General features: G+C 39.8%; 1 protein-coding gene across 1 annotated transcript in view; it reads right to left on the bottom strand.

The window, feature by feature from the left end:
- Positions 1-22,734, bottom strand: part of klhdc3 (kelch domain containing 3) — a 26,679-nt gene extending 3,945 nt beyond the window's left edge. Inside the window, exons 1-9 of the mRNA XM_032541360.1 lie at positions 22,467-22,734; positions 20,503-20,744; positions 19,156-19,332; positions 18,798-18,913; positions 18,642-18,713; positions 17,002-17,215; positions 16,390-16,476; positions 13,924-14,032; positions 573-646 (exon numbers count right to left, since the gene is read on the bottom strand). Of these exons, the coding sequence (XP_032397251.1) occupies positions 573-646; positions 13,924-14,032; positions 16,390-16,476; positions 17,002-17,215; positions 18,642-18,713; positions 18,798-18,913; positions 19,156-19,332; positions 20,503-20,656 (1,003 nt within the window). The 5' untranslated portion in view covers positions 20,657-20,744; positions 22,467-22,734. The remainder of the gene's footprint in view (positions 1-572; positions 647-13,923; positions 14,033-16,389; positions 16,477-17,001; positions 17,216-18,641; positions 18,714-18,797; positions 18,914-19,155; positions 19,333-20,502; positions 20,745-22,466) is intronic.
- Between the last annotated feature and the right edge of the window lie 628 nt (positions 22,735-23,362).

The raw sequence follows: 23,362 nt of genomic DNA, 5'->3' as shown, positions 1-23,362 counted from the left end.
TGTGTGTTAGGAAGGCACTGGTCATATAAACTGTATTAAGGAATCCACCAGATAGCCTATTACAGTTCTCAAAGGAGGGTCAGTGGCACTCTGCCAAGGAATATACTAAACATTTTCAGATGATTTTATTTATTTATTTTTTATTTATTTATTTATTTTTACAAAAAGCTTCATTGTTCAAATCCATATTTACATTTTTAAATCTACAGTAGTTCATAATACTAATTTAACAAATCCATAACTCTTAGAATCTGCAAATACATGTCTATTTCTAATACATTTGAGTTGTGCTGTTCTTTCACATAAGTGTAATATATAGGGTATGTCTTATTATTCCAAGGGACAGTACATGAGGAGTCCCCGGTATATTCTCTATCTTCTAAGGGCTCCTCTGCTGCACAAAGATTGAGGAACCTCTGACTTGTTTAACCTTTTTGAAGAGGCTGAAAATATTTAATTTACAACTGCAACATGGGGTTGTAGCTAAGGATTTATTATTGAACATGTGCATCTGCAAGATTAAACAATTTTTTAAGCTAACAAGAGACATGTATAATGACAAGAATACTTACTGAAGTCTAAGATATACAGGTCTGAATGATCCATGAGGTTAAATTCATCACCCATTCCTTGCTCTGGACAGGGGCTGTAAAGAGAATAAAACAGTTTTTAAAAGATTGCAGCTGTCAGCTAAAATGAACTGAAATTGACTAGTTGCAAGTGGTCAACGTTTTAAACCTATCCAGGAGGACAACAGCAACTCCTTAAACTTCCTGTCTTTTATCATGAGCATGAGACACAACGTGCCAAGGTTGTATTTGGTATTCAACGGTTTAATGGGGCAACTTAACCAACAGACTCCCAATTATTTACCTTGTCATCCACCCTCTTACCATCTTTCTTTAACCACTAAGGTTCATGATCAGGGAGCCACAGATTGTTCTCAAAAAGACAGTTCTCTGCGGTTGTTTTTTTCTTTTTTTATCTTGGGCTGGCATGATTTAAGCCCACAGGAAGTGGGACGGCAGCCCATGCTGATAGTCTCCCAGACCTGTGCAGCCACTGATATCACTGGACATCTGTTTCCTGCCACAGCTAAACACACACACACACCTGCAACACACCTGGTCCACCACAAAATGCCTAGTTGTATCACAACTCTCTTCAGTCACCATCTTTGCTAGTCATCCACAACGTTACTGCTGCATCGCTTCCTGATTTCCCAAACTATGGAACGGCCCTAGTCCCAAATCAAAGATGCATGAGTTAATCATGCATCAAAATAATTAGTGCTGTTAAAAGGAATTTTTTGTTGACTCAATAGTATCACGTTAACTTTCCAGCCCTAATAAAAACATAACTCAAGGTAAAAGTCTACAGCTTGTGGGAGTGCAACTAATATCTCAAGGAAGATTTTTTTCCCCACAGGCAGTAAGTATATTTCTGTAAATGTACTAGATGACAACTGCTTTGTACCCACAGAGCACCAAGAGACCTGTCCAGATTAGTGGAGAAAAATGCACTTTACAGTTTTACCCTTCCCAGAAGACAGTTTCAGCCAGACAGGTGCATTCACCATGCACTTGACTTCACTACTGTAGTCTAGTGTCTATACAATCTATTATGGAGAATAAGTGAAGAATTTGGTTCTAAAGAATAGCTTAATAGGATTCTTTATGCTACACATGGACTGGCACATGTCCAAACAAAAGACTCCTTCAGACACCACAACAGTACTGTTATAACAAACTAGCAGAACCCGCTTGTTTTGAATAGCTCAGAACTACATTTTTAAGTTATTTCCCCACACCATTCTCTTGCTCAACACAAAATACTCTCTCTTCAACAGTTTCTCCACCCATCAATCTCTATTCCTTTTTCCCGCTGTCCTCTCCATCGCGTCTCCCTTTGCTGCGTGTTGAGGATGTTGTAAGGGTTTTACGTTCCTAATCTTTCCTAAACAAACATGGTAGTGGCTTAAAGCGGCCAGGAGAGGTGCAGAGCACGAGCACAGTCGTCCCAGGGGGCCAGCTGGGGAAGTCATTACGCCCCCCGCCCCCCAGGAGGTGATCCACCCGTGCTTATGGCATGGGCCTTTATCAGAATACCTTCAACCACCCAAGCCCCGCGTCTTCATTAACCGGTCTACTCCCTGTCCATGTCTATTGCTGTTTATTAGGGCTAATTTGAAAACCAAGAGAATGATCACTAATGGGAACTTTGTAATTAAACAACTGCTGAAATAGATAGAAAGGTAGCATGTAGCAAACTTGAACAGTATAATAATAAAACAATCTTATGTAAACAGCATGAACACTGGTCAGACCTTTATGGTGGCGTTAATCCATACATTTGTCGAGAGGATGTTGTTTAGGAATTGTCCTGACACACCAAGCAAAAAGTCTGCTGTTTTTAAGGATCTGTGGTCAACAATTGTTTGTAGCGTTAGCAATGTACCTGTCACAATTGGCTGGTCCTTTGTTTGCATTAGATACTATATGTGTGGAAATGACACTCAAATCAGCAGTCTGTCTCCCTAACAGAAGTAATGAAAAGTAGAATATCTAAAGAGTACACTGCAGTAGCTGTCAACTACTGTGGAAGCTCTCATGAAGAGAGGGTGTAGGCCTTGGATGCTGACGCGTGAAAGGGTGCAGATAAGGGGATGCTTTAACAGAGAGTAACAAGAGAGATGAAGATTGCATCCCCTGGAATGAGACTTTCTCGCATGCTCATGAATAATACCAGCCTGGGTGTGAAATTTAGCAGAACATTACAGATTGGTAATGCTTTATTGGTGAGAGCCTGACAAGGTTCATGGAGGCAGGGGAAGGAGAAAAAAGGGGGTGGTAAGAGGTGTCTGATAGACTGGCAATAGTTTGAAGCGGGAAAGTCACAGTGTGCGACTTTATGTGGCATCCTGGTGTTTGATGGGTCACTTTGTTACTCGACCAGCAAAGTATCACTATGTGTGAAAGTGCTCCTCCCCCTTCAGCAGCAGTGGTTTCCCAGTCTGAATGAGGCCTGAGTGATGGCGCTCCCCCACTAAAAAAACACAGGTTGCTATTTCAAAACAACACTCAATGAGGGTGCCTAATCACCCAATTGCCAGTCCTTTGTAGCAATGCACTGCCTGCTCATTACCTTCCAAGCCTAGGCCTCAAAACGGTAGAAGAAAGAGCTGAACTACAGTCCTAAACTAATGAGGAAACAAAACAGAACCTGGGAACACTCCAAATTGTCTCAAGTGTCCAGAAATTTAATTGCCAACAAATTCTGAAAAGGACTTTCAGAAACAAACTGAGCGATGGAGCAAACTGTCAGTGGCGCCTCTACTTTCTAAACACTGATATTAACAATATTGCCGGAAACTGTCCTGTCGTAGGCATGTTTGCAATGGCTTCATTGGCCATATCCTCATTCTTGGAGTGATATGATCTGCATCCTTTTCCTTTCTCCACTTCCTATTGAACTTTGGCCCTTCAGAACCATCCAGCTCACAGGAACTTATCACGCACTACAACTTCCTGCAGATCACCTTATCAGGCTGGCCAGACATGAAATCAAATTAGCATTTTGGTATCAAGTGAAAACAGTGGGAACAGGTATTAATAGTACAACAAACAAAAAAAACAGAGGGCTGAACAATTATGGCCAAAATGATAATCATGATTATTTTGATCAATATTGTGAACACGATTAATTATCACGATTTGTTGATTTTAACCAAAACTAATTTTATTGTCACATAGGCTATTTATAACTGCTTTCACATCCATAGTATGCTAAATTCTTCTTATGTTGAAGTTGTATAGACACATGTAAATGAAAATTAGCTATCTGAAATAAATAGCCTAGGAGATATACAGTCCCTGACAAAGTATTGTCGCTTTGGTACAAATGACCTGAAGTGGCCGCTGAAATATATATTCTAATCAAGATTTATTTACAAGAAATGGTCTCTTTAATCAACAGCTTTTGTATAATGTTTCAGTGCAAAAGAAACTGTCAAAAAGTATTCTAATATTCACAGTTGGTAAAGCCATAGGTCATTTTTGCAAAGACATAAGTGTTGTCGCCTTGTCATATGAGCTTCACCTGGGACTAATAATGGATCAATTAGGTCTCAGGTGGGTATAAAAACAACCCCAGGTACACAACCTTCACATCAACTGCAACTAGACCTCTGCAAACATGCCTAAGATTCACCGAGACTAAGTGTTTGATTATCAAGAGGCGAAGACAGATCCACTGCTGATGTGGCAGACACCTTCATGTGTCTCAGCGTCAAGTACAGAGGATAAAAAAACATTGAAGACAAACTGGAGATGTTTTTGACAAGCCCAGGTCAGGCAGACCCCGCCAGACATTGCTCAAGAGGACCGTGTTGGCTCAAAATCAAGGCCAGCCCATTTCCCATGGAACAGAGTCCACCAAACTGGGCCCTGAAGTCCCTGTGTCAACCAGAACGGTTTGTCGGATCTGTCTTGAATGGCCTCCATTGTCGAATCAGTGCCCAGAAGCCAGCATCAAACAAAAGACAATTGAAAAACGGTGGCATTTGCCAAGGCCCACAGCCTGCTAAAAGGATGGACGCGGGAGGAGTGGAAGAAAGTGGATTTCAGGAATTTCTGTTGAATTACACCACAGTTGCCGCAAATATGCAGAGGACCTAATGGAGCCGCATGGATCCAAGATTCACCCAGAAAACAGTGAAGTTTGGTGGCGGAAAAATCATTGTCGGGGTTACATCCAGAATGGGGGTGTGTGAGAGATCTGCAGGGTGGAAGGCAACATCAATAGTCTCAAATACCAAGAAATCCGCTACTCTCTATATTCCCAACCATAAAAGAGGCCAAACGCAGCAGGATGGTGCTCCATCGCATACTTCCATCTCCACTTCAAAGTTCCCAAGGCGAGAAGACAAGATGCTCCAAGATTGGGGCCCAGTCACCAGACATGAAAATCATGGAGCATATGTGGGGTAGGTGAAAGAGGAAGCATGGAGACCAAACCAAAGAAATTGATGAACTGGGAGGCAGCAAGACTGCTTTTGATGACTTCATCAAACATTGTATGAATCCTCGCCATGCAACCGCATGGATGAAGCCTTCAAGCTTATGGAAGTCATCCAAGATTAAATTTGAATCTCACAGCACCACTATTTAATTTGCTGACATATTTTTGTATCTGTAGTAAATTTGTTCAATTTATGTATAGGAGACAAAACTTTTGTCTTGCCAAAATTTGACCTGTCTTGTTTAAATAATAAATCTTTTTTTAGTAAACTATTTCTTTCAGTGCTTGAACATCATTGAGGGTTTTAGCTTTTCATATGAGCTATTTCTTACACCATTGATTAATTAAAAGCCAGGTTAATAGCAGTGTTTGTACAAATAGATAACGACAAACTTTTGTCAGGGACTGTTATATATATAATTAAGATTTTAATTATGTATCGATACAAACAACATTGCAGCGGATGCAAGGACATTAGGTGCACCGGTGCGTCCTAGAGGAAAAATATTACTTGCGCCCTAGAGCCCTGTGAGCTAACAGACACTAACTAGCATCGCCACCGACTAGCACTGGTCACTGCTGTGGTCTGAAAAACAACAAAGACGGTACAAAATGTTGCGTTTACTGGTAAACTGGTAAACCTTGAGAACGACATATAACCGACTGCTTTCTGTTGAATTCTCCTCACGTTACCCTGTCCTCTGTGACTGTCTACATCTAGAAACTAAGCTGTGTGGTGCTGTGAACAACTCTGACTGGCTAATGATCAGACAGTGGTTTACGGAGCAGTAGATGGGCTTTGCAAAAAAAAACTGGAGCGTTCTATTTAATAAAAAAATTAAAAAAAATTGCTCGATCACGCAAATTTGATAGTGGGAAGTCAAAATCGTGATCGTGATTAAAATTGTATTAATTTTGCAGCCTTAGACAATTTGTAAATGACTTCTACATTGATGGGCAACCTTTTTTTATGCAAACATTTTAAAGAATATTATAACTGACTGTGGTCTAGTGGTCTTGACCATCGTAGGAAGAAAACATTATTTGGTAGTATGAATTATTTTGCCCTCTATCTTTTTATAATCACATGACAAAGCCTACAAATAGAGTTGGATGGTAGCGGTTTACTAGACTCTTAAGAAACAAGCAAGACTTTGCAACAGTTTGGACCCAAACTTTCTTTACAAATCCAATAGACTTGGTTATCACAGATCGTTGAATTCCCGTCCATTTCTTTTGCCTTAATCTCAACTGTCTCACCTCGTCTTACCGAGCTATCTGTGCCCCCTCCTGGGCAGTGGCTGGACAGTGGATTAAGACTTGTAGATGCCCAGACCTAAGCCCCATGCAGAGGGTGAGACACAAACTACAGCTGGCTCCTAGAGACAGACGCCTGGCTTCAGATTAGACAGAGGACATGCCTGCCGCTAGTGAAGCATGCATCTCAAATTGCAACCCCCTGTGGACAAAATGTATTTGGACTTGGTGGAGATATTGGAGAAAGAAAAAACAAAACTATAAATCCTTACAAATCTCAAGCAAACACAAAATTTGTCCATTTTATCTGGACAAGTTTTTATCAACCCAGCTGCCTATAAAAACAAAAACAAGGACATTAAGTAGTGTTTCAGGACCTTGAACACAGCTGGTTAGTATACAGGGGGAAGTCTAGAGGGCTTGTCAAATGCTCCTCTATAAGTTACTTCCTCTATAACCCAAATCTTCATCTGCGGCTGAAGACTAGCATCAAGGTCAGCCACCTAATAGGAGGGATTCTCAACAGAAAATTCTGACAAAATACAGTGGCTCCAGACCATAGTGTTGATACATGTATGGTTATGATACATGCCTTCTATCAGGAGTAGCTCACTAGTAAACTAGCTACTTTCACAGGCTGAGTGATTATCTCTTCATATCCTTCTTTTTAACTATTGATACAAGTGTTTCCTGTCATGTTAGTTGGATCCTTCTCTTTCACTAACAAAAACCATGTAGTATTTCAGTAAGGTCTATTTCACTGCCACAGGTTGTTAAACACAACTCGCTAACTGTGAACGAATAGCCTCTGGTTCTGTTAAATCAGCAGGCTGGTGTGCTTTGCTTATCATTTTTTACTTTGTCTTCATAGCATGGCATTGTTCCACAGAGGGGACCTAAAACCACCAAGAGGTGTTTTCTTTGTGATGACAGTAGTAAATCACAAGTTAAACTACTACTATTTAGACATGTGAATTTATGTGGACAACAGCATCACAAAGCGTCCCCTATGCAGGCTGTTTATTTGAGCTGCTGTGTAACACTCAACCCTGTGACACCTTAGTGTATACAGCCTGTTAGTGGGTTAAAGAGGGTTAAGATGCAGATGAAATACTATCATGAGCTTGTCTTTGAAGAGTAAATCACAGTGTTGCTGTGCGGCCCCAAGGTCCTGTCCCGACACGTGCGGGATGCCCCGTATCCTGTTGGGGTCATCTGCACTGTTTGACAGGTTTTATCTCTGGCATACTAAAAACACACACACGCGCACACAAACAATTAATAAAAGGAAACTTCTGCAGCCTACCCTTTGACACTGAAGGCCAAACACAACATGTGTGTGGCACCATAATCTATGGTGTGTTGATAGGTGTGTTTCAATGGAGCCAGTTTCCACTGCGACAGATCTGAAGACATTATAGGGTGCAGGAACTGCAGCCAACATTGTATTTAGATTCAAGAATAAATTAAAATCAAAACAGAAAGTAGGAGTTTTCATGCAATGCCTGTGCCTCGCAAGAAATGGTTCTTCCAGTCAAGAAATAGTTCTTCAGAATTAGTTCTGGTTTAGTCCCGTGTTGTGTTTAGTCTAACATTTGAACTGTCAGGTTCAACAATGATAACAAGCCACACTTTAACCGGCTGGACTATCATAACAGCAGCCCTTTCAGTCATTGATAAGGTGCAAAAAGGCCTTGTAGGTGATATCGAGGCACCAGGCTTTTGACCCTTCTGATCTACTAAACAAAATCACTGGTTTCTGCAGAAGCTCTCCGGCTCAGCAACTTGTTGTTTTGAAATGACCAGCTAAATTCCACACAGATTAAATATCATGGTGAGATTCTGGTGGATTAAACAAGAGGTTTTTCGTTGGGATGTTTTGGCTACCAGTGAGATTACCTGCTATGTAAGCTCCCTCTTGCTCAGAGTAAAGAGCTGCCACACATTCTCCCACCTGAAAACCCAATAGTAGCAGGACACCTGACAAACAAAATCTGTTTGCTTCTAAACAAACAAACAGCATTTTCCACCTACACTAAACCGGGGTAACGAGTCAGCATAAGTCAAAAAGATTTTATAAGAGGCCCAATAAATTAAGCATAAATGTTTCTGCATCTAATGTTAGTAATGGCGTCAGCATGCTATCCATCTTCACAAAATCTATCAAGCGACTGTGCATACTGCCAAATGTACCACACGCGTTAAGGCTGGCAGAGCAAAGCAAGCATGCGTGTGTATTTGCACCACTCTGACGTCAGATCAACAAGAGGAGCTGTGAGTCATGTGAATACACAACAAATGGCACAATGCACCTGAAGTAGCAAATCTCAGCAATAACCAATCAATGTGACTGAAATTCTAAAACCGGGGGAAGTGAATCACGGGCATTGAGATATTTTAAGACTTCTAAAATCCTGACAGTTTCTCATTTGGAAAGATGCCTAAAAACACAATGCACTGAGACACAAATTAGGGAAAGCAGTCATTTATGATGTTGAGTGCCACTGTGCCTCAATTGAATGGTGTTATCAATTAAAAAAAAAACTAAAAAAGTCAATATCATCTAACAGTGGAGCCACAGTGCCAGCAATTTAAAAACGTGGTTTGCAGTCTTCTGTTTAGCTGTGTTATAGAGGTTAAGGAATTAATCAGTGATACTTTTATTTTTGCTTACATGTGGTGTATTAAGAAAACAGCAGCTATCAAAAGAAAAAGCATATGATCTCCATCCGACCTAATTTTCAGACTTCCGCAAACAACGTGTGAATTCAATGTGCAGTTTTCAGTTTCCAGATGAAAATAGTGAGCACAGTCAGTTATCAAATCTTGAATAAATGATAATACAATGTTTCCTGAAGGTTAACTTGCACAATACTGCAGGCAGTCCCGCCGTGCCAGCTGTCCCTTGCACACAGACGTTGATTTGGCTCTGTGACTGCCTCAACCTACCTTCTACCAGTGAAAGGCAATTAAAACCCCTTAGAGGAACACTCGTTAACAGCAGTCCACATAAAAAGGTGCTGAAGGGCTAAAAAGGCACATCTTAATTCAATAGAAAACTGGGATGTTTTCCATCTTTATTTACCAGACAACAAAAAGCAAGCTTTCAATCACAGATTAACAATTCACCACCAAGACGTCGTCATTGCAGCCGTTACGAGGCATTAATACCTGTCAAGCTAAAAAAAAATATTGTGAAAATACGATGGAATGAATACATGTCGTCATGTCCAAGTAGTTCAACGGCCAGAGCCAGATTCCCCTTCAAAGATTCCAAGCCGTCTGCTCCCAGCATGCCAATCTGTCATGTCCTTGTTCACATCCTGCCCCTCATAGGATGCCCTGTTCTCAAGCTTAAAATGCTTCCCGATTTAGCCCAACCTGGGCTTGTTGTAAGCAATTATACATAGAGTGTGATGAATGCCAACAATGACAACATACACTCAGCAGGAGATCCATAATCTATGTGGCACTGTCTTCATGTGGAACTCAATTTTAGCAATGTTTAATGCCTCGGAAGCTGGAAAAGTTCGATATGTACAGGGTTTAGCAAAGTATGCTGCTCTTTGCCTGTGTGAGTAGGTGAAGGTCAGTGCAGGTGGAGTTAGTCATGCACGGGTCGTCCTTCGTGGGGCAGTGAGCAGGTCTCAGTAAATGAGTGTAGCAGAGGCGCTGAGGGTATATCAAATTGCCCTCCGTGAGAAAGAATGCTCCCTGAGGTCATAAATCAGAGATGGGGCAGAATTTCGCGCCTTTCTGCAGCTCAGCAGGCCTGTTTAGACTGACGTAAGTGGCACTCAATATAGGCCCTAATGCCTTGCTTGTCATTCACACACCCACACTCTGTTCATTTACCCTAAAGAGGTGCAAATGTGTACCTAAATACCTACTAATTAAATCCTGTTTAATGGCAATCAATTTAACAGCATGAAAATAAAAGAAATTGTTTAACCATCAAGGCATATTCAATCTAAATCTAAGCACATTCTAACAGTGAACACTTGGAGAGATGCATTCAGAATCTCATGTTTTAGAATCCCTGCCCCAGTCTCTTTTTACCTATTACAGTCTATAAGAAGCCGTTAATGTTTGTTTTATTTTTATATCTTATTTATTTGACAGTGCACAGCTTCTAATTGCTAATTTGCATCTGTAGTCCCTGGGCAGAAAACAAAGAATAACATTTGTTTTACAAATGTGTTTAGTGTTAACACACCTCAGTGTTATGTCCAGTCAAATGTGTAACCCCTTTGAAAGCAGAGGGCTCTTGGACTTAATAGTTTTAGTGTCCTTCACTAAAGTAATAAATTATTCCTGAACAAATTCCTGCAGGCAAAATAAATATCATAAACTGGGAATAAGTATCAACAGAAGGGTTCTGTTTTGGATCAATATGAAAGGACAACTAACCCAGGAAAACAAGATGTGGACCATAAATTTGAACACAATTTCCTTGGTAGACCTACCGAAATGAGAAGCCCCACAAAAAACACAAGCGAGGTGTCCAGCAAATAATTCATGGAGGCATGTGCAAGCATTTGTCAGCTGCATTGAGACAGACACCTAATAACTTTTTAACCCTGTTAACTGCCCTAGTGTTGTTAGGTCATGCAAAAATAAACACAGGAGAGACAGCAATTGCTGGTTTTAAACCCAAAGTGTACATTAAATTAGAGGTGTATTATGAAAAATACTTGCTAAGTCTAATCTAAATCAGTGGAATAGGAAATCTTTCCTAGTAAAGAAGAGAAAGCAAACAAATGGGTGTTAGAAGAAGCAGCTTGGAGTCTGTTTGTGTGTCTTAGTATGTGTGCATGCTTATGGGAGTTCCTGTGTGTAAGAGGCTTAAGTGTGCTCATGTAAACAACAAACGTGCAATGCTGGTCAAGAGAACCTGTGTGGCCAACTTGCCCAGAGCCTGCAAGGATCATGCTCTCATTTGTACAGTGACAACAATATCAAAACAAAAATCTTGGCAGATTTAGAACAAAATCCTACAAATTACAAATAACAAAAACGGTTCTCCCTTTTTAAGATACTTTGTGTACAATATATATATATATCTCTATCTCTACAGCTTAAGGCAGAGAAGATGAAATGGCTCCAGTTTCCTGAACCTTTTAAACAGAATGTTGGAGGTGGTGTGTGGAGTTTGATTTCTTCCTCTGCTCAGCCAGCACCCTCCATCATTCCAGTGACCAATGACACTCCCTTTCCAACCCAAGCCCTATCTGCTCACAACAGGAAATCATGACTCCTTAAAACCCATCCTGCACTAATCCTGGTGAGAAACCAAACAATGCAAAACTATCTTAAAATAGAAGTACCTTCTAAAGCTCTTCATCTCTAATAAACATTTGTTTTTCTTCCTCAGTGCCATATCAATAACTGATATAGCTGAATTTTGACTTCTACCGTTAAGCAGCAAATTCTTTCTTTGGATTGTAATTACTCATTTAAATTTAAAATTATTATTCAAACAGATAACTGTTGCACTTAAGGCTATCTTAAAAATGTTTGCCTATGCTAACGGTTGAAAAACAATTATTTTGATGACAATAATGCTGTTGCATAATGGATAAATTAAGATTGCACTTGTGTATTAGGGTGTGTTGCTCCCCATGATGTGCTCACTGGAGCAGTAGAAAACAAATCCAGCAGCAGCCTGAGTCCTTTAGGACTTGAGGGCCTGTAGACATAGTGGGGCAGAGAGGACCCTTATCCAGGGGCTCCCGATCCAGACTATCAGGTTATCCCAGTGGGGTTTGCCTGATAACGCTGCCTTGCTGATAACAGTAGCCCAGGTCCTGGACTACTCTGGACTATGCTAATGCCATTAGCTACCTCATTACTCCACGGGCTACTGGCCTTTCACTAGCCCATCACCAGTGCAGAGGCACCTTAGCAGCTAAGAACCCCCGGCAATCACTACTGTCTTACGACAAACAAGGGAATCATCACAGACTGCTGTCTACAGGAGCCAGAGACTCCATTTGGTATGATGAAAAGAGAGGAAAGGGTTTCTCCACAAACTTAAAAAAATAAAAAATAATAATCACAAAATGATCATTTTGAGAGCATGTGCTTCATAAAGACTGATGAGATATATATATATATATATATATATATATATATATATATATATATATAAAGAAAAACAGAGTCAAGAGTATAGCAATTTAAGTGTCTTAAAAGAAAAGAGTAGGTAACATTTCCTATCTCTGGCCAACCTCTAAACTTATCTGGTAGTTTTTCCTTTCTTTGTTGCAAACTTACTGAGCTATAACTTTATCTATCAGTGGAGATGGTGTATCTCAATACAATGACCACCTCACTAGTTGTCCCTGAAAAACTAACAGCTTAGTATTTTAATAAGCTGGCTCCAGGAAAAGTGGTTGCACGTGTCCTCGACAATGCACGCACCATTGTGGTTGTGCGCAGCTGTCCACGGAACACCAAAAGTATGTCTGAGTCTCCCGGACGGGTGGACTGGGACTCTGGTCACTTAACAGCTAATGATCAGTTAAAGAAGGTCGGCTATAAGTCAGAAAAAACAACCACTATATTAGTATTCCTTCTACATACAAACAAGGTTTCCAAAACAGTCCCTGTTTTCAACTGTAATACCAAGTGACACTGACTTTAACATTTTGGATCCTTCTGAAATGAATGGAAACCAATGGTATCCGGAGAATCCTTCAAACACATCAGTCATTCTAAAAACTGAAGCATTTTTTACATAAACACCATGGGCCGTCTTTAGTCCAAGTGCAGCCAAACTTTACATTTTCTACACAAGACGTGTGCAACTAAGAAGCTGAAAGCAAACAACACATGAGTGGTGTCAGCCACATTCAGCATTTAGCAGAGTGGCACCGCTCTCTTTATAACACAGTAATATAACACAGTGGTTAATTATCTTGCATTATCAGCTTATATTTATGCTTTTGTTTTGCACTCCTTTGTGGGGAATAAAAGGGGGAAAAAAAGGAGTATATTTGAACAGTGAACCATTCAACAAATAGATCTAGGATTGCTAATGCAAATTAGAATAGTTTCCTCCTACAAATTATAAGCAAGTATTGTATTGTGTATGTGTGTGCATGGCTGCATGTAACTTTGTGTATGGGTAGATATCTGTATTTTAAGAGATTAATTCGGGTGAAGATGAGTAAAGTTATTTAAAAAGTGCACATCAAACCCTATTGCAGTTACATGTATGTATGCATGCATATATATATATATATATATATATATATATATATATATATATATATATATATATATATATATATACACACACACACACACACACATATACATATATATATATACACATATACATATATATATATATATACACACATATATATATACACACACACATATATATATACACATATATATTTCTTTAGAGACAATATTATATTCATAAAGAACCAATTAAGTATTTAAGCATTACAAACTTATCTAAAAAGAAGAATTTTACCACAAGAATCACTGGGGAAGCCTAACAGATAAAATATTTGGGAGCATCCTTAATTACAGTCTACATATAAAGCCTTTAGATAGAATTGTATGCAAGTTTAACAGTGTAGAGGAAAATTACTGTTGGAAGTTTTTAAGTGGTAATATTGTGTGCCTTACCTGGTTCCTCCAAAGAGGACAATTCGTTCTCCAACTATACAACAGCACTGTCGTCTCCGTGGACATGGGCCTTTCCCTTTCGGTTCAACCTTCTTCCAGGAAAAGGCTTCTGTAGTGTGTACACACAAGAACAAAGTTGAGCAAGCCATATTTTGACATAATGATGGAAAAAAAGACTGAATCTTTCAAGCTGGAAGACGCATTAAATCTTCAGAGTACATCCTAGCTCAAAAGCGGGATCAGATGTTATGTGTGGGTTACAATAGCAATTAAAACCCTCAGCTACTTTAAGTTACATAAACCTACTATTGCTTCCCATTGTGCCTGCAGTTCATTCAGCCTCCTGCTATATTTAACCACAACCCCAAGGCCCAGGGATAAGGGAATGAAAAGCAGCAATTAAAGCAAACAGACAAAACCTAACCTTCAAATTAATTTAATAAAACTTCAGAAATAGAAACAAATCCTCTCTTCTGCTCTGCAGAAGTGCAATATGAGTGACAATGTTGACGCTCTCTCAGTTGTTCTAAATAAGGATGTCATGTGTAGTCTCACACTCTCAGAGCCAACAGCATCATTGCATCTCTATAGCAACAAGCCATTCTGAATTTGTTGAGTAATAGGACTAGAACTGAGGTACTGCCATCTGGTGGATTGCAAAGCATGTTTAAAAGGTTAACATCAGATCACCCAATACAAGACTCTCCAGCTACAGTAAACCTAGTACTTTATCCATAAATACCATCTGATGGGCTTTAAACTGGTAAAGCTAGGACAACTATTATGATACACATTAGTATGACCGCATGTGCTTTTCACAATGACTATCATTAAAAAAAGACAGGAGCAGGGAAGAAATAGGCCATAGTCCAAATACATTTTCAAAAACTTGTGCATTGGGCTTCAAGCTACTCTCATGCGCTGTATTCAAAACTTTAAATTTCTTCCATAATATAAAGATAATCATAAAACAAATATAAATGGTGTATAGTGCTATTTTCACACCATTCAGAACAACGGTAAATGGACAGCATTTATAGGGCGCCTTTCTAATATAAGTGACCACTCAAAGCACGTAACACTAAGCACCATTCACACACACACACATTGATACACTGCCATACAAGGTGCCATCTATTCATCAGATAAACATTCACACACACCAAATAGCTCTTACACAGCCTGGAAGTGTGTTTGGGGTCATTGTCCTGTTGAAAAATATAGGATGGTCCAACTAAACGCAAACCGGAGGGGATGGCTTGCCGCTGCAGGATGCCGTGGTAGCCATGCTGGTATGCCTTCAATTTTGAATAAATCCCCAACATTTTCACCAACATGTAGAATCCATCCGGTCACCTTTTCTCCGTCTCACAAAGACACGGCGGTTGGAACCAAAGATCTCAAATTTAGACTCATCAGACCAAAGACCAAATTTCCACTGGTCTAATGTCCATTCCTTGTGTTTCTTGGACCAAACAAATCTCTTCTGCTTGTTGCCTCTCCTTAGCAGTGGTTTCCTAACTGCTATTTGACCATGAAGGCCTGATTTGCACAGTCTCCTCTTAACAGTTGATCTAGAGATGTGTCTGCTGCTAGAACTCTGTGTGGTATTAATCTGGTCTCTAATCTGAGCTGCTGTTAATTTGCGATTTCTGAGGCTGGTGACTAGGATGAACTTATCTTCAGCAGCAGAGGTGACTCATGTGAGCCAGTTTCATTGTAGCACTTGATGGTTTTTGCGACTGAACTTGGGAACATATTCAAGTTTCTGCAATTTTCCGGACCGACTGATCATCACTTCTTAAAGTAATGATGGCCGCCACTCGTTTCTCTTTACTTAGCTGATTGGTTCTTGCCAAAATATGAATTCTAACAGTTGCCCAGTAGGGCTGTCGGCTGTGTATCAACCTGACTTCTGCACAACACAACCGATGGTCCCAACTCCATTAATAAGGCAAGAAATTCCACAAATTAAATGTATACATACATACATACATACATACATACATACACACTGTAAATCCAATGCTTCAGCTATGACAACAATGCTTTGTTTGGAGCAAGAGCCAAGGTTTCTTCTGGAAACCACTGACTTAATCAATTGGGCAAAAAAAGTAAGAGCAGACAAAGTTTAATAATTTAATGTCAGTTTTTTATCTGCAGGTTTCTGGCAAAGATTGGTTATCTGTGTTGCACGCTCAGCATGGTGAAAAGGGAGCAGCCAGCCACTTTCACGTATTCAATGAGGAGGAGAGGATTGTATACATGAATATCTACAGAAGGAGGAGGAGTAAAGTGGGTCAACATAAGCTAGCACTGCCAGTGCTGCATTCTCTCTATAGGAGGTAAACATCATCAACGCAGTTAGATCAAAACCAATATTACTCGGCACTAAGCGAAGAAACACTACCAGGAATGACACAATTAACTTGTGTTCCCAGTCTAACATAATTAAATGGTGATCACCTGGATTGAATTTCCAGAGGTCGTTGAAGTGCCGGTCCATACGTGCATTGTATCCGCCAAATATATACAGCTCCCCATTGTAGGAAACTAAACACACAAAGGAAAACAAAAAATGTATTTTTTGGTCTATCATGTAGGTCAATGACATTTGGGGCAGAGTAAATGGAACCATGTGAATCAGTTAAATCAGCTGGATTTGTTTAATCAATGTGGGGAAAAAAATATGCTCTCACTGCACAAACAATGAAAAACTAATTATGCTTGAGAAGGCAAGAGAAAGGTCACACTGGAATATGACTGTAATTTGTGTACAAATGAATCATGACAGTGAGAAAATTTTAAATGATGCCACAAGTCCAAGTTCTTCCTCTTAAAAACATGATTTCAGATAATTCAAACTAAGAGAACCATATGATTAATGATAAGTGTCAGACCATTAACCTCGCTAAACAAAACTGAGAAACTTCCTAACAACCAGTTTATTCAGAAATGTGTGTTGTGAGAAAATCCTCTGTTGTGGCTCAAAACTCTTATCTCTAAATGCATTATGGGTTAAATCCTTATTGATGTAAGCATTTAAAAGTGATGATCCCAAAAGGACGTGTGTCTTACAGGCTGAGTGACTCCTGCGTCCCTCTGGCAATGGCTGTGTTGAAGGGGTGCTCAGCCAGCAGTTGGTCTCTGCGTCAAACACTTTGATCTTGTTGCAGTAGATCTCGTTGTTGGAATGGAAAGGACCAAAGCGGTCGGCTCGCCCTCCAAACACAAACATCTTTGTCCCGATGATGGTGGCTGAGTGGAAGTCCCTCCAGCGTGCCGGGGTGCCCTGCAAAGAGAAGATCAGCAGATGATGTCGTTATACTTTTACACGCCATAAACGTTTCAGTAAAGAGACAGAACATAAAGCAGTCTATTAAGATAGATAGCAAAGACGCTGGATGTGACCTACATACTTACACCATTCTTGCATAACCTAACCTATTCCGCATTAACTAGTTTTAGTTCAAAACTCATCAAGTCCCTGGGTATAAAGCCCTATCTTCAAACTGGCAAAAGATGAGGCTTATTGACCACCAACTTTAGGTACCCACCGCCCTCTAGTGGACCAAATCACCAACTACAAAGCCACACAAAAACAAAACCACTTTTTAGGTACCTCTAGCCTTTCAGAAACAGTGTACAGTAATAGGGACATTGTATAAAATGTAGTGGGATTAGAATAATAATGCAGCTGGTACTGTCTGTGGACTAGAACTAGAACTACGGATAAAAAACAAATACACAATAGTGATATGTGATCTGTTTCCACTGAATGAAACTGCCTAACAAAGGCATCTACTCCGTCTGCTTTTAGATGGTCATGGTAAAGCTTTTCACATGCCTTCCCTTCCAGAAAGTGATGAAATGGTTTTCCACAAATGCTATGCAGGCCAGCAGGCTCTTGAACTTGTTTTATACAGTAGCTGGAGAATAATACAATACTGCAAAATAGATTATACAAATAATGTTAAAACTGAAAAAGACCAGCTTAGTAAACTAATTATAATTATTTAAAAGATTGTGTTGGATCTAGGAAAGATAAGACTAGACTTGAAATTATATAAAAGAGTGGAATAACAAACACTTAAACTTTACAGAAAAGCCTTGTTTTCCAAAAGGAACGCAAGGCTGAGAACATGCAGAAAAAATGTATTATTCAGTCACATCACATGCCCAACTAAATCTGTAAGCACCAAACTAATATCTTTGATGACAAAATGTTATCACTAAGGAACTAAAACGAGGGACTGATAGAGTCCTTCTCCACCAATCCCTAGTTCCCACGAGGCACTGGTGTCTCTGTCTAACATCTACTTTAGAAGAGTTTATCACGTGAGCAGGTTAACTGCATACAAACACAAATGGCATTTCCTAAAAGGGCAATGTATAAAATCCTGTGAGGCTTTTTTGGACTTGGCCACCTAACTGGGAGCTGCATTACATTTAAGTGCCCTTGTATCCAGCCAATCGGACCACTGAGAGCTTGTGTAGCAGTACTGCCAACCCCGGAAATAACCAATGGTTTGTTTTTTTCAACAGTGCTTTCAATGTTACTGAGCATGTTGCCAGTCTATTTTATCTTTGTGTTTTTTTGAGTGAGTGCTTCGTTTCCATAGTTTTTTTAACTTAAACATTGAATGCATGCCATATTCTGTCCAGGAACTAATACATTATAAACTTTGAATAATTAACAACTGGTGTTTTTATCTCACCCTGGCATTAATTAATGACCAAACCATGGTCGTGGTGTCCAGCTTGTGGATGTCATTGGAGAAGCAGTCCGCCTACAAAACAGCAGAAGAGACAAATTAAATCATGTTTTAATGTTTTGAGTGCAAGTGTCACAGTGACGAGTGATGAAGACTCACCAGCTGCTCATATCCTCCAAATATATACATTGCCTTCCCCAAGACACAGGACGAGTGGCCATCCCTTGCCCCCGGAACAGTACCCGAAATCTTGGGTGTGAACCATCTGTGGGTGTCTAGGAGGAGAAACAATTTAGTAACTCAAAGCACTCTTGCGAGGGACCTCACCTCTTATTTTACAATACATGACTTTAGTCATGTGCAATAGAAAACCATCACACATGTATGCAGGTGTTACAGTTCCCCGACGTAAAAAACGGTTTCTCTTGCTATCACAACCTTAACATCTAACAGGTGCATCTGAAAGGCAGCCTCAATCAATCCGTTAACAGTGTGAGTTAGATGCGGGTCTACTTACTGACATCAAAGGCATAAAGCACATTGCAGGCCCCCTCTGTGTCATTACGCCCACCCCAGAGGTAGATAATATCATCCAATAGCACAGCTGTGTGGCCATAACGCATATATGGCACTTCACGGACACGTTCATGTCCTCCTGTCCTCAGTGGAGGCAACTTCATCCAGCGCAAAGACACTTTAGTACAAAAAAAAGAAAGATATATTCATTCAATACACAGTTAGAAAAGTAACTGCAAGTGTAGTAAGTGAGTGCAAAGCCAAAGTAAATGTACTACAATAACACAGAGCAGTACAATGGTAACCTAATTTTCAGATTTTTAAAAAGAAATAAAACATAAGCAGGCAGCAATACTGGAACAATTAGGAGATACAGATTTAAATTTGAAATTTAAATAAAAGGTCAGCAGTGAGTGACATTTTACCAAGCTCTTAAACCTACTTGAAAAACCTTTTTTCAAATATACTTGCTGTATATTAAGGCAATATGTAACAAAGTGTTAGACATGTGGATGAATTGCTTATTTGCCAGTTTGCCTTTAACCTATTTTGAGAGGCTCAAAACAGAAGGTAAAAAGTAAAATGTCTGAAAAAAATAAACAAAGAAAAGGAAAGGAAAATCAAAAGGACTTCAGAAGGCAGCAGGGTCTGCTGTAAAAATACATCAAAGAGAAGGAGCACAAAGCAAGGGACAAGGCTAAGGTGGTCCCATTTCCATTTCAATCAGCCAAAGGCATCTGTATCAAGGTTTAGTGCCACAGATCACAGCTCAAGCTACTTTAAGAAGGTGTAAAACCCTAAAGCAGGTGGTTAACCACACAGTGAAAAAAAAATATATAAATATATATAAAATAGGTTACTAAGAAGAAAAGGGAGCAGTAAGTTTAGAGCAGCATGTTTAAAGAAAACACCTGTGTTTGTGAGAAATCAACGGAAAAAACAGCAAAGAGAACATTTTACAAACCACAATGGAAAGCTTGGGTTTTAATTGCCAGCTGTAATGAGTTACCGTTTAAGTGGTGAAGGTTCAAGAAACTCTTGTCTTGAAACACTCTTATCCTTACTACAAATATGTTCCCGCACATTACAAATAAAACATTAGATTACAAACAAAAACATGGGTTTCCAGTGTAGTCTTGAAGTAAAATGAAGTAGGAAGAAGTAAGAGTGCTGTTGAGACCTGCCAATTGTATCCCTTTTTGATTTACTGATGTTTTTCAGGTCAAAATACTGCAAAGTGATAAACATCCGAGATCCCACAATAGTTGCACACACTGTCAAAAAACAGCTGAAAACAAGAAATTACTTAGAAATTACTACAATATATACACGTATGATCACCACCGACCTGTGTTGAAGACATGCACATCAATCTGACGGAGTGTCTCGTAGTCCTCCCCGGAGCAGTAGCCTCCAAAGGAGTACACCTTGTGCCCCACCGCCACAGCAGCATGGTTGACTCTCCGCGGCCCTCCTTCTAGGTGCACCGACCAGCGCAACATTCCACGCGCAAGCACCTCCGGGACTGCGAGTCCTTAGACCATCACTCTGCCACCCGCTTGGATTCCATCAAGCCAACAACATTGAAACCTGTGACCACAACAAGAAGAGTAGCACTCTGCTTAGGATAACAGTGGGGAAAACTAGGAGGGGCAATCCAGGAGAACAAAAAGAAGAGGCACTGCATGTCCTCTTGGATCGAGAGTTGCTGAGCTCTGCTGTTGCTGACAGGTTCACAAGCCCCTGTATTATCTGCTGGGAGGGTATTTTAAGAAGTGATTAGACCTACACCTACCACTCCCCTTTCTTTCTGTTCACTCTCATCCCTGTAACAGCCCATTGCACAACAAAAGTTTTAAAAATAGAATCATATAAATAAATATGCACCACTTTTGGGCTATACCATATCAATATCATTACAAACAAATGGCTTCAGTAATATTTTAACATTAGTGTGTTCCGATTAAAGGTTTATAATATAATTGTGTTTCTATTCTATATAAAAGAGAGCAACAACTAAAATGTCATCTGGCTATCTGGGCAGTTGTTTGATGAAATTATGGGCATCAAAAACAAGACTCAGTAAAAAAAAGTCTGCAGTTCAATGGAAGCTTGTAGTTCAACATTACTTTCAAAGAAAGTATCCAACTCTATATAACCTATTTTAACAGCAAAATAAAATATCTAAATGAACAAGTTAATATATACACACTACGCATATGTCATGCAAGTGAATCTGTCTTTTGCTATGTATGTCCCCCTGCTTATTCTGTCTCGGTGACTCACTTACTCACTGACCTCCAACCTTTGTTTGCTTTTATAAATAAATCCCCAGAAGACCACTCAATATAACATGGAACAAAACAGGCCGGACTTAGGCCACAGGCAATGTAAGTTATAAGTATTAGAGTAATTGCTTGTCTCACACGTAATTGTTTTTTGAGCATGCTTTAAAAGCTGCCTTGTAAACTCCCACATGCAGTGACTTCTCAAAATTCCAACAGTTCCAACGTGAAGGCACCATTGCCTCATCTTTGCTGCAGTAAACCGGTCGCTGGTAGTTTCCCCTGCATGTCACATTGTGGTTTTCGCAGTTCTCATTCTGAGTTGTCACGTACGCGAGATTTTGAGAAGAGGGGCATGTTTAAGAGTGTTGGAAAGCAGTTTCTACACCCTCCTGACCTGCTTAACAGGATGTTGTTGATATCAGATGATTGGCTAACGTTACCTAGCCATGGCACTGACAACTTGACCACAGTGGCTTTGTAAACCATGGGACTAGGAACATCAATGTATAGCTACTACTGTATAGGTCTCAGTTGGCCATGTATATTGTATACGCATAAACAGTTGATTGATACAGCTAATCTTGACCCGGTGACATTGAGCTTTAATACGGTTAACATTAACCGCTAGCCACTACAGTCCAACGCCTCGTACACTAGCTAACTAACAGACATTAGTTGTAACGTTAAGACAAGAATAACACACACCTGTGAGTAACTGACCATCAGGGTCGCTTGTCTCACATCATCTTTAACAATAACAGTGTAACGATAATAGTGTTCCTGTATCCAGCTCTGTGATAACCAACTACCCAAGGGAAGCTGTTGCTAGCTATGCTAACGTTAAAGCTAAAATGTAGTAACGTTGGCTAGCTACCTAGCTAATTTAGCTGTTAGCTAGCTAGCTAACGTGAACTAAATAAAACCGGCCGGCACAGGTAAAGATAACAGCGTTTCTTTCTAACATTGGCAAAGTTAGCGGACAGACAACAATATAACCAGAGGAATATAATTAGGCAAACGTTACCTTCAGTGGTCAAGTAGGTTGTGGTTAACTGGTGTGTAGTCAAGCAGTGCTGCTATCCACACTGGGAGTCCCTGCCGACTCCCTCGTCACGTGTTGGGAAGAAAAGCATCCACTAGCATCCTCTGTCGGCTGCTTTTGCTGACCTGTCGTATTTTCAGTTGTATTTGTTCTGTATAGTTATGCTTTTGTAAAGCACTTTGAATTGCATTTGTGTTATAATTGTGTTATATAAATAACGGATTCGGATTCAAATAATAACTTATTCTAACCTGACAAGAAAAACATTGCCCAAAGGAATGTTAACCTACGTCTTTTACAACATCATGGCCGGATGAACCTGTTATGGGGCTTTGGGTTTTGTTTGACTATTGACCCACCGCCCACTCTCTGCATACTCTGTTTCCCAGAAATCCAGACACCAGCCTGTGATGAAATAACACTAGCTAACTGGCCCAAGGTAAAAAAAAAAAAAAAAAAAAAACTGGCCCAAGGTTTGCCATGTGTCACTGTGTGATTCTGAAGTATGCCTACAATGTGAGCACAATATGGAGCTAAAAATTTGCTAAAGCAGGACCCATTTTAATTAATATTGTAGTTTAGTGATGCAAATTCCCCAACAAGTTTGTCATAGTTAATTTGACAGACAACATTTATCAGTAGGAAAAGCACATATAATAAAATTAATGATGACAAAATTCCATTTAGCTGCTTTGGTGTTAGGGTCCTGGTATTAACATAGACAGTTAAAGAAGTTTATTAAGCTACCTCACTGGCATGGCTCACTGGGACACTTGAATTGGATGGATTCACTGTTAATGTTATTAGTTACCTGCAATTTCCTGATATTCCTACTGCAGATTTGTTAACTGAGGAAATAACATTACCAAAAAACAACT

This window comes from Etheostoma spectabile, chromosome 17 (genome assembly GCF_008692095.1).
Source record: "Etheostoma spectabile isolate EspeVRDwgs_2016 chromosome 17, UIUC_Espe_1.0, whole genome shotgun sequence".
Lineage (NCBI taxonomy): Eukaryota > Metazoa > Chordata > Actinopteri > Perciformes > Percidae > Etheostoma > Etheostoma spectabile.
This window is presented reverse-complemented; position numbering and strand designations above follow the sequence as displayed.